A 12,983-nucleotide genomic window follows, 5' to 3' on the forward strand; every position below is an offset into this window, starting at 1 on the left:
AATTATTTACCATTTATATCAAATATTAAAAACAGATGTATTTTTAAAAAGCCAAACTGGAATTGTGTGGGATTGATGTTTACTCTGTCTTGATTACACGGTACCACAGTGAATTTTTGCCTTTTATAAAAAATTGTCTAATCCTTATTTGAATGAAATAACCTAAAGCTCACTTCACAAAAGACTTTTAGAGGTCAACCTAGACCATTTACAAAAACAGTCGACCTAATACTTTCATAGGTTGACCCTTAATTTCTACAGATCAACCTTCTTTTGTGAACTAGGCTTAAGCCAAACATATATTGAACAACCCAACCAAAATGAGCTGGATATTTTCCTATTTAAGGTGATGGAAAGTTAAGTTTTTAAAATATCCTGACATATTATAATTATGATTTATGAGGGATGTGCCAATAACACAATTAAAAAAATAAAAACAATCATGACAAGCAATGTATCAAAGCTATTTTGGATGTTGACATTTACCTGACATTATATCAACCAAATAATTCATAAACCTGAATTAAAGAGGACCCTTTAAGTCATGAAAAAAAACTTAGAATTATTCACAATTATAATTCTTTTCATAATTAGATATTAATTTTAGTTGAAAGAAAATCTTGAAAACACAACTTATTAAAGTCAGTCAGTTAGTCAAATAGTGAGGGAGATATAATGAAATAGAAATTACCTTTCTTGTTAAATGCTATGATATTGGCAAGGGTCTTTGTGCATTCTTCGTATTTTCCAGTAGCAAGTAACCATCTAAAAAATATTAAATATTATGACATTTGCAAATATTCACCAATTCACTTAATACAATCCTTGTATAAAAGTAAGGATCTCTGTGTGTCTGTCTGTCTGTACCGATGAAATCTCGCAAACCGCTGAACCGACATTGTTCTCCTTTACAATGTAGCTTCTCACAGGTCCTGGGAAGGTTTATAACTATTTTTTTCCCGTGGGTAATCCAACTACTCCCGTACACCATATTGAAACCAAAATTTAAAAAATGTGAGGGGCCAAATTCAACCTAACACCACCTTAAGGCCCCCAAGAGGCCTTTAGGGGCGTAGCCGCTGTTAGTTAATAATTTGTACCTTGGGGACTCGTTGAGGAAATAGACAATGATGAAGCTTGGCAGAATAGATATTGAGACCAACAACTGTAAATACGTGGCGTTAGGTATCAACCAGGAAACTAAAATTAAAAAAGGTTTATTTTATTAATATTTGGTCCATTAGTAGCGAAGCAATAAAAATCTTAAACAAATTATTATTGTTAAAAAATATTAAATAATACAGAAATAATACAATATATGTAATTAAATATGTAGAAGAGTGTATATAAAGGTAAATTAAGCAATTCCAATGAACTCAAAAAGGTTACATATTCTCACAAAATATACATCTAGAACAGTTTTGCTGTTTAAAACCTCGAATATATTTTTAAGATAATTTGTCTTAACCTCTTTTCGAGGAAGCTTTGTGTTTATCAAGTTCGAAATTAAATTCCTTATCATTAACCAAAAACAAAGCGCAAATGTCGTCTTTTAGGGCTTTCCTTTCATAATGTGGCGCGGCATAGAGTGTTTGTTTATTTTGGAGGCGCACGTTCTTTACTTTTGAATGAGATATGAGAGTGTGAAGATTTCGGAGAACAAAATTGGGCCTATCATTGGTCTCATTGTGTGTGAACGACCCTAGTATATCAGGGATTTGAAACCATAAGAGCTTCAGGTAGAATTTGTTAATTTTATTGGGAAGTATGGTGTATAGGACGATTATATGTAGTTTTAAAAAGGCCTTAGCCAGCTAAGCATGAAACTTAATTATGATTAATATATGTTTTAGTAATTTTTATGTGCCTTTATTTTTGCATTTAACAATGATTTATTAAACCAAATAATTTTCCTTTAAAGCCAAAGTTTCCAAAGATTTTTACCGTAGAGAAAAATGATTTTTAAAAAGCAAATAAGATTACGTGGTTATAAATAACTGGAATTATGAACTAATTGATATTGTAATTTCAGGTCTTTGAAATAATTTCATCAATAAATCTATATTCAAACCTGCTGTTGAAACTTGATGGTTCCTGGTATTGGGGGTTTGTATGTTCGCCAACTGATCTCGTGAACTTCCTGCTAATTCGGAAGTCAAGCTCAACCAAAGTGTCATGGTTGAGACAATTTCAAAGTATCTGATGAATAGGCGTTAGCATTCATCAAGAGATCAATAGCATCCAGTGAATTATTGATGCAATAAACTGTGACAATTTTTCTGTGAAATAAGTACCTAGTGAATCAATATGCCACTAACCAAAAAGCAGAAAATTGAGCGAGCTATCGCTATTGGCAGTGAAAGGCTAGAAGTTTTTGATGAACAGTTAAAAGTGTTTTATGACAATCTAAAAGCCTGCCAAAGTTTTAATTCATGTGAAAATGTGACTGTAAAATCAATTCGTGACATTTTTAGTGAGGTCAAGGACCAATCTGACCTAATAAAAAGTCTAAAACCTGCCGTGGAGACTAGTGAGCTGCGCGAGTTTAAGCGTGATTTGGATGAAGCTAGTGAGCAGAAAACTGTTGCAGATAAAGTTTATGCGTCGTTGGAGCAGTGTACAAAAATTCTGTACTGGCTTGACAATGATTCAGATGACGCGAGGTCAAGCACTGTCGCCAGGAACCTTGACGTCATTGAGAAGGTGAAGATGGACATGGGAGTGCTTAAAATTTCCGTGGAGTTGCGCCAAGAAGTACGTGATATGTACCGAAGGCTTAGAGAGATGGAACGTCGTTCATCTAACCTGGATGAGAGTGGGACACCTGCCATGCTCTCCAGAAGTATGTCTGCCGTGGATATTCGGAGTTCCAACCCGCAGTATGGGCGCTGGGACAACAGTTTATTGCCGTCGTTCGACGGTACTGACACGGATTACCCAAACTTTAAACAGGTCTTTAAGGATCTATGCTCTGGTTATGGATTTGCTGACCAGAGGTTAAGTCTGATGTTGTGTATGGAGAAGGTGATAACCAACCCGGAACTACGCAAGCAAGTGTCAGCGATTAGAGATCATAATGAACAATGGGCGTTTCTTGATCAGATGTTTTTATCAAACACTCGCCGGTTCATGAGGATTTTAACTAAGTTGAACAAGATGAAACCTGTGGATAAACCTGTGGACGTGGTTAGCGCAATTGCTACCTTCAAGAGCATGATGCAGGAGGTAGAAGCCATCGTTGGTTCTGCTGCAAAGGATTACAACCACCTAACTCTTATTCATATTTTTAAAGACAAGTGCCCTGAAAATTTGAGAGACAAAATTATGATGGAGCTAGGTAGCATGAACCAACCAAACATCCCGAAGATTGTAGAACTGCTGGAGAGGACCAGGGGTGCCATGTTGGCCGGTGATATGTCCTATGACAGTGGCGCCGGCAAGAGAAATCGTGACAGAGCTGCCGCCGCGCAAGTATCTGGCCGCAGCGACAATAAGAATGGAAAGGCTGGGAAGGACAAGGCTTCCAAGTGGAACAGTGCATGTCCTGTGGAGAGCTGCAAGGAGAAACACCCGATTTTCCGTTGCCTCACGTTTAAGAAGATGGATGTGGTTGACCGGAAGAAAGTTGTCCAGCAGAAGAAGTTATGTGAACTCTGCTTATATGACGGCCATACTGCTGACAAGTGTAATAAATCTGATAAGCTTGGTGTTTGTGGTACTAATAATTGTGACAGATACCATTCAAGGTTACTCCATGAGGCTAGTGCTGGTGTGAATACAGTCTACAAGTCAAGTTCTGCACCCAGCCCCTGTACCTTCTTACTTCAGTTAGTTCCTGTTGTAGCACCTGGCGGCGGCACCTGCCACGCCACGGTAATGTTTGACTCCGGGGCAAATTTGCCACTTGTGTCTGAGAAGTTATCCAACAAGTTGAAGCTGAAGTCTACTGGCAGATATACAACTATTTCTGTAGCTGATGGCAGTGAGTCTTCCTGCCGCAATGTTGTGTTTTATCTGAAGGATAGGGACGGCAATTTGAGGGAGTTTGAGGCAGCTGTCATGCCTACCCTCGGCGGGGCCAACGAGATGCGCTCGGTCCACCCCGAAACTGCCGCCGAGATATTTAAAATGCCGCCAGAAAGGTTTACATATATTAGTGGAGGCTTAGATATCATCATTGGAAATACACATCCTGACGTGTTTCCTTCAACCTACCAGAAAGTGGGCCAGTCTATGTTGTGGCGAACCATTTTTGGTAGTGGTTTTATCTGTACGAGTGCTGATGGTGGAGCTGGAGATCAAAAGTCGGCTTATAAGGCTGTCAGTGTCAGTGGAGGCACTTTGCCAGACTTTCTGACGTCTGAATCGTTTGGCGTACAGCCGCAGGCACTTTGTCCAGGATGTACTGCTTGTCAAGAGTGCAAGGCTATGGCCGACGGCACTACCTGGGACCAGCGTGAGAGGCAGAGGATAATTGAGGCAGGTTTAACACTAGACTTGCAGTCCAACAAGTGGACAGGTCAATATGCTTATATTGAAGATCCTCACACTTTACCTTACAATGAGAGTTTAGCCCGCAAAATTGCTGAAAAGGATCGTGCCAGGATGGTCAAGGAAGGTACCTATGGAATGTATGTGGAGGTATTCAACGACGCCATAAGAAGAGGCGTTTTTCAAAAAGCCACGCCTGAAGAATTGCAGTATGAAGGACCTAAGTCTTGTTCATCAATAGTGGTTGCTTTCAAGGAGGATTCAAGTTCCACACCCATGCGATTGTGTGCAAATAGTTCTCTGACGTTCAAGGGTACCAGTTTTAATAACATAATGCTGGGAGGCCCGCCGCCAATGCAGAAGATATTTTATCATTTGATGCTTTTCCGCGGTTACAAGGTTGGTATAACCGCGGATATCTCCAAGTTTTATAACTCCATCCTGGCCACAGAGTTCGACAGCCAGATGAAGAGAGTTTTATTTTCCCCGATGCCAGATGGTCCACTTGAAATTTACCTGACCAAAGTTGTAAATTTCGGCGAGTTAGCTGCGGGAAATTTGGCAGTTACAGCCCTGAAGTTGACGTCCCGCCTGTTCGGCGGAAAGAGTGAAGCAGAGGTCAAGGAGATGTATGGAGAGGGACAAATAAACGGTAGTGAAATTGTTGCTAAACCTGAATTATGGAAGGAGCCACAAATACCTACCTACCCTGATGAGGAATTCAAGTTACCTCAGATTCCAGTTGCAGTCAAGCTTGAGAAGCACAGCTTCATAGATGACGTTATTTCGGGAGCAGGATCGAAGCCAGAAGCCAAGGAGATGATGAAAGAGGCCGACAGGATTATCGGTAAAGGTAGTTTTTCCTTCAAACAAGTCATTTATTCTGGAGATGATTGCCAGCCTACCAAGGTTCTCGGGCTGATATGGAAGCCAGCCACCGATGTGTTGTCCATCGCCACAAGAGTCAACCAAGATGGTAAAGTCAAGGGAAGGAAGGTGAAAGAGGATGCTGATTTGTACAACCTCCAGGACGCCTTGGACGAGAATCTGACAAAGAAGATGGTCCACAGGTTCGCCGCCCAAACCTTCGACCCGATCGGGCTTTGCAGCCCTATTCTGTTGAGAATTAAACTTGTCCTGCGGAAAACATGTTTGCTGAATTTGGGCTGGCAAGATTTCATTCCAAAAAGTCTACGGGATGAACTTGTTCAGTCGCTGGAGGACAGAGCTGAGGTCGCTAAATTGGAGTTTGACCGTTGTGTGGTCCCGGATGAACCAACTGGCCTTCCATCCTTGATGATGTTTTCGGATGGGTCATCAGAGGCTTATGCATCTAATGCGTATTTGAGGTGGCCAACTAGACAAGGATTTGAAACGTTTCTGCTAGCCACTAAGTCAAGAGTTGCGCCGGTCAAGTGTGAGTCAATTCCACGCCTTGAGTTGATGGGATGCCAAATGTCCACAAGGTTGGCAAAGTCCGTCAGAGATGCCCTGCCCTTTGATATTATCAGAGTGATGTACTTTACTGATTCATCGTGTGTTTTATCACAAATAGTTTCCAACAGTGCTATGCTGAACACATTTAATTCTCATCGTATTGGAGAAATTCAATCTGCAACCAACAAGGATGACTGGAGGTGGGTCCCGGGGACGCAAAACGTTGCAGATTTGGGCACCAGAAGCACCTGCAAGGTATCAGATTTGGGACCAGGTTCCAGGTACAAACCAATCCCCATCCTTCTATCCTAAAATGTGAGGTATTATGAGTCCTAGTGAAGAGTGTAATATTGTGTATGCATTTCACGGGGTTTCATTTAGTTAGGAGCAAAATTGTCACGTTTTCGGGATGTGGCCATTCTCATGTGATTATGGTGAGTTGAGTTTAGTGAGAAATGTTGCTAGTGCTCAGCGCAAAAAAACCTTGAATCTCGTTAAGGAAGTTAATTTGACTTTCAAACGGGGGGTGTGTCTTAACCTCTTTTCGAGGAAGCTTTGTGTTTATCAAGTTCGAAATTAAATTCCTTATCATTAACCAAAAACAAAGCGCAAATGTCGTCTTTTAGGGCTTTCCTTTCATAATGTGGCGCGGCATAGAGTGTTTGTTTATTTTGGAGGCGCACGTTCTTTACTTTTGAATGAGATATGAGAGTGTGAAGATTTCGGAGAACAAAATTGGGCCTATCATTGGTCTCATTGTGTGTGAACGACCCTAGTATATCAGGGATTTGAAACCATAAGAGCTTCAGGTAGAATTTGTTAATTTTATTGGGAAGTATGGTGTATAGGACGATTATATGTAGTTTTAAAAAGGCCTTAGCCAGCTAAGCATGAAACTTAATTATGATTAATATATGTTTTAGTAATTTTTATGTGCCTTTATTTTTGCATTTAACAATGATTTATTAAACCAAATAATTTTCCTTTAAAGCCAAAGTTTCCAAAGATTTTTACCGTAGAGAAAAATGATTTTTAAAAAGCAAATAAGATTACGTGGTTATAAATAACTGGAATTATGAACTAATTGATATTGTAATTTCAGGTCTTTGAAATAATTTCATCAATAAATCTATATTCAAACCTGCTGTTGAAACTTGATGGTTCCTGGTATTGGGGGTTTGTATGTTCGCCAACTGATCTCGTGAACTTCCCGCTAATTCGGAAGTCAAGCTCAACCAAAGTGTCATGGTTGAGACATAATTGTATGCTCATAAAACTTTGTAGATTTTACATAGTATTATTTATCAAATTTGTTAAATAAATTTATCAATTATGAATAAAAACTTACTTAAAGGTAGAGTTAGATAGCCAAGTGTCCAGCCTCCCTCGATAAAAGCTGAAAAAAAACATTAATGATATCACATATAGTTAAATGATAATATATTCATAAAAGCAAAAAGCAAGATGACAAAAAGCTTTTTTTTCTTTTTTAATGAGACCCATGGCAAATAGTTTAGATATTTGATACAGAATTCTTTAAAAGATATACCAATCATGGACTTAAAACCCATAGCTAATGTTTTAATGTTTTAATTTTCAATAGATGTGTTTGTATTTTTGTAAGCATCATCAAGCGAATCTCGAGAACTAGATTAAAGATAATAAAATTTATATGCTTTTCTATGGGCGTTTTACCTTAAAGACCCCTTCTTATCTTTTAAAGAAATGGAAAATAAGGGAAGGGTGTATTTTTTGGTTTGTTTGTATGTTACTTTAGGTCAGAATAGGTTCAAAGCTAGACAGCATTTTTTGGATGAACAACTTTTTTGTAGAGAAATGTTTTTTTTATAAAATAAGAACAAGAACAATAGTTTGCTTACCTACACAGATGATTGCCCTCCAGGAGCTTCCAATCATTTCCAGGGCCATCACAATCTTGATTGACCGCAATCCTAGGGTGGCTGCGCCCCAAAGAAACCTGAATTGATATTTTCAAAATGTAAACCTTCCCTTTCTCTCTCTTGTTACACAGCTAGTTTGACCGCATCTCCTCATTTTTTGTTTGGTCTTGATAGAGTAAAGATCTATTCAGTAGCTGTGATGAAGCAGCAGTAGTTACTAATTTCAAATGTTATGGTTAAGATAGATTTAGAACGGTTAAAAGTGAAAATATATGAGAATTCATAATTAATGTTATTCATTTAAAGTTTCAAATGGTTCACTTTATACCTTGAGATGTAAATTTCTATTTGAATTTCATGTAGAAGTTGGAAAAACAAACGGTTAACCGATATGTTTCTCCTTTACAGTGTAACTTCTCATAAGTCCTGGGAAGAAACTATTTTGGGGGAGATTACCATCAACCTTCCAAGAGAAATCGCACCTAGAAAAAATGACCTCCTCGCCCCCCCCCCCCCCCATCTAAATTATAGTTTTCTTTTCCTTTTTAAAATAAAATTGAAAAGGCCTCTAGGGGCGTATCTGCTAGTGGTGTATAACATATGCTTGTATTATTTTTTCTTGAAATTTACATACAATACACAAAAATGTATTTTAGACAACAATATAAAAAAGTAGAAAAGGCCTTTTTTTTCAAATGTACTATGAACAACAGAGAATAATAACAAGAATGGCAATACTCATAAAAAAAGCTAAAAACGTTTAGTGTGATACAAATAAATGGAGTAGCAACTGTATAAATCTTTATAGTTAAAATTTGAAGTTTGAGTAGTTCTAAAAAAATTTAACACCACATTCTTATTCTTCGGCTTACAAACTTTGAGTACTTTTATCTAGAAATGTTCAAACTTTTAAATTTATAATTTTAATCTACAGAACTGGATGTACATCAATTTATCGTCCAATGTCTTATCCTCATAATACCAAATGCTTGAAAGACACAATGTACTTAAAAGTTCAATGATTAAAGTTAAAGATCTTTGGAAATGCTTGTCAGAATTAATTGTAGTTTTCAGAGAAGCTTTCAAAATGTCATAGGGTGGTTTTACTTACTTCTTACTTCCTCCTACCCTCCGATTGAGTTTAAGGGCGAAGCAACTTATAATAACATTATTTTGCTGTAATAAATTAGGTTTGTTTGAATTTTACCTGAAAGCTACCCATAGTTCAAAGTATGGTGAGGCTGTGCAGATAATTCCACTCACACAGAACAGGACGATGAACAGCAGGATGATCCGGCGCCGGCCAAACTTGTCCGCCAGCAGTCCAGCTGAAATCAGGCATCTATGCAGTAGTTATTTTGTTATACATATATCAAGATAATCATTATATTGTAAGAATTAGGGCCTCCAGCAGGGTTAGGCAAAAAGAAAAAAACTATACCCCCCCCCCCTATTTTTATTTTCACTTTAACAATTTGAGGAAAAGCCAGTAATCATTGTTGTATGAAAAGGAAGGATATCTGTCTGTCTGTCCATTAAGTTATACTTTTATTAATTCTATCTTTTATTTTCCATTCAAAATAAAAATTTTCACTGTTTTATCTATGTATGCATTCTGTGTGCTATCATGATTTTAACGATATTATAGTATTGTGTCAAATGTTTTTTCTCACTGTGGGTATCTATCTATTTATAAACAATGATAATGTATTAAACCTTTCTAAAAATGACATATGTATGTCATTAACTATTAACCTGTATAATAACTCATTATCATAACAATTTCACTATTCAATATTTTGTGTTGTATTAAATAGTAATTATGATTACACAGTAACATTATGTATATGTAGAATGGTCATGATTTTTATTTTAATATGTATGATATCTTTTCCTAAAGTTGAAATATATCATTTTTAAAACAAAACAAAACTAACTTTAACTATTAATTAACTTTGAAAATTTGTTAGTTTTTTTTTAATTTGTGAAAAGCTTATAATGTTTCCATTTTAACTATTTTAACTGATTAATGAATCCTTTAGTATTTGGTCTGTTTGTAAATTTTTAAATATGTGACAAGTTTGTTTTAGAGACTAAACATTTTAATAAATCTAAACTAAAATAACAAGCACAGCAAAAATCATTAAAGTAAAGTTAAAATTTGATTTCTACATACATTATATTACAAATTTTATAAAAAAAATTGTAATAGAAACTTTAACCCACAACCTTTTAATTTATTTCCTAGTAAGCAAGTAAGTTAAGAAAACGCTTTAAAAGGTGCTACATTTTAAGAAAAGTTATCTTTGGACATAAGTTGGAGCAAAAGTTTTATTTTTTATTGGCAGATAGTTAAACTTTTAACATAAATTGTCCAAATAAAAATCAACTAACATTGTTCCTAAAATTGTTATTGAACTGTTGTTTATGCTACGCTATCTTCGGGCGAAGTTTTCCTTGTTGTCAGCACATAATGACCGCCCCAAAAGTTCCAGGTATGATAGTACAAGACTTGACTTTGGTAGACAAGAAAATTACGACATGCTGCTACTAATACACACGACGACTTAATTTGTGGTGTTCATTTATTTTAGCATATTTTTATAGATAGCAATCGTGAGTGCATAATACAAGGAGATGCTCCGTAGGAACTATGAGGAGCAGTTGGACTTATTAACGGTCGCTAAAATATATAAACTTTGATTACTCAAATAGTTGCTAAGCAATGAGAGTCATTTTTGGCGCAAAAGATTGAACTCTTAACTAAAACTAGAATGTTGCAGAATTTCTAACACACCGGATTTTTCCAGTTTAAAAAACTTTTCTTTCCTTCCACTTTTTCTATTCGTTCTTCTTATCCCCCTTTCTTTTGCATATCCTTGACCTCCCCCCCCCCCTTATCTTACACCTGAAACTCGAACTACTAAAAGATCTAAAAGAATTATCTATTCTTTTTCTACAGAGGGAGAAAACATTTATAGTCAACTTTCCATCCCTTACATATTTACCAGCTATCAAACACAGAATTTTGTACAATCTAATTTTGTCTATCTATCTATCCCAGATTCTTTGCAAAAAATTAAAGTAAGGTCAAAATTATTTTTTTCAGCAAAGCTTTTCTACACGACTTTGAATTTTCGAATCTGCCACCAACTGCAAAAATTAAGTGTTAATTTAAAACATGATTTTTAACTTTTTTATAGCAATTTTTTTATGTGATATAATTATCCTAATCAACCTATTTTTGAAATACGGCAATGTTATACGCGAAGCATCTCTTTAATCAAGTCCTCAAAATGTAAGTATTTCCTAAAAATTATCATGTATTTACAATTTAAAATTTTGGGCGTTATCCTTTTAGAATTTTTTTTTTCAATTTTGAAAACGTTTATAGCCCCCCCCCCAAAAAAAAAAAAAACAGAACTATTTTTTTTAAATTAGGTTAGATTAGGTTATAATACCCATAATGAATCTTATATGACCTAACCTAAAGATCAAATCATTATTTTGTGAATTGGGTAGAATGTGATATAGCGAAAGAAAATTTTATGGATTTTGTTGAACACTATTAAAAAATGGAGTACTACAAATTGTCGACAGAAAGTTTTTTTTTCAGACATTTCACAGGTGATCAGAACTGACATAAACGGCAATTGCGTCAATAAAAGCTTCTTAAAATAGCTTTCAACTTCCGCGTGCTGCAAGTCATTACATTTTTTAAAGCACAGTTACAGATAAATTTTCTTTCCAGTAAAGCTTCGATACCGATTATCATCCGCTGGATGCGAGCCGGTTCTCAACAATACTGAAAAATCATCTATAGCATCGTAAAATATAATATCGATTCGATAAATAAAAAATATATTTTTTCTAGCGACTCGGCCCCTATTATCTAGGAGATTTGCATATGAATTGGATGGGATTGAGGGAAGTCACAAAAATAGCCTAAAACCATTGAGAGACTTAAATCTAAGAATAAAAAAGACCAAAACCATCCTTTGGAAGCTACAAGAAGCTGTCATAAAATGGAGAACCTAATCGGTTCAGTAGTTATCGATAAATAAAGCTACAGAAAAAAAATCTTACTACTTTATATTATAGGATTGTAATTATAAATTAGAAAATGACATATATTTAATCTATAAGTAAGAGTTTTTTTCTACAAGAAAATATGTAAAAATTTTCCAAAAACGTTTTTGATCAAACCATACATATAATACAAAAGTATAACAGGAAAATATATCTATCTGCGGAAAGGAAGTGCATGATAAAGCCTAAATTAATCTACACACCTTTCTTCTTCCCTTATAAATATGTATAGGCTATTAAATGAAGAATCTGGAGAAAATTAATTTATTCAATTGTCCTATTCCTATGTTATATATCTCTGTTTTATTCTACATTTATTCTACATGTACATGCAGCATAATACTTAGAATACGAGACTCTGTACCGTAAAGCACTTAGTGGACCAAATATGACATCCCCCTCCATATTTTTTTTAAGAGGAGTAACTAGAAAGAATATGTCTTTTTAAGATAAATTGATGTTCAACCCCCCCCCCCCTCTCATTGCAATGAACAAATCACCCATTCATATAGAATAAAAAATATTGGTGGAAATGTTTGGACACTATTAGTTTTACAACCCAATTAGAATTTGATAAAATCCCCAAAGTTTTTAAGCTAGCGAATGAGAGATCGTGTTTATAAAATATTGCATATCATTATAATTTACAGTCTTATTGCCCCTTCCTTCCTAGTATTTAAGATCTATGATGCAAGGCATGGGGGGTTACTTCCTACACTAGGAACTATCAGAGAAATCTCCAAATAAACAATACAAACAAAGTCTTAGAAACGTTCTGAGCAAAAAAAGAGTCATGGATTCAGGTATAGAATTATGGAAAATAAATAACCTCCCAGCCCTCTAATTACAGGGAATAAAATTACAAAAACCTAGCGTTATAAAAAAAAGTGTTGTTTTTTTAAGCACCAATTTATTTTCGCTCCCTGAAAAATTGTCTAAAAAGATGTCTAGCCTTATTAAAAGTACAATTATACTCATATTTCTAATTTACTTTTATATAAAACTAACAGGATGTGTGTCTGCTTGTGTGTTTGTGCGAAAGATCTTGTTAAAGCAAAAGTTACT

The 12,983-nt window shown here is 35.6% G+C and overlaps 1 protein-coding gene across 1 annotated transcript in view; it reads right to left on the minus strand.

The window, feature by feature from the left end:
- Positions 1–12,983, minus strand: part of LOC145326254 (organic cation transporter-like protein) — a 34,810-nt gene that overhangs the window by 7,195 nt on the left and 14,632 nt on the right. Inside the window, exons 6-10 of the mRNA XM_080169459.1 lie at positions 9,037–9,157; positions 7,809–7,906; positions 7,277–7,324; positions 1,101–1,200; positions 692–765 (exon numbers count right to left, since the gene is read on the minus strand). Coding sequence (XP_080025585.1) covers positions 692–765; positions 1,101–1,200; positions 7,277–7,324; positions 7,809–7,906; positions 9,037–9,157 — 441 coding nt within the window. The remainder of the gene's footprint in view (positions 1–691; positions 766–1,100; positions 1,201–7,276; positions 7,325–7,808; positions 7,907–9,036; positions 9,158–12,983) is intronic.

Source organism: Acartia tonsa, chromosome 8 (assembly GCF_053477335.1).
Source record: "Acartia tonsa isolate MP-2025a chromosome 8, ASM5347733v1, whole genome shotgun sequence".
NCBI classification, from domain to species: Eukaryota; Metazoa; Arthropoda; class Copepoda; order Calanoida; family Acartiidae; genus Acartia; species Acartia tonsa.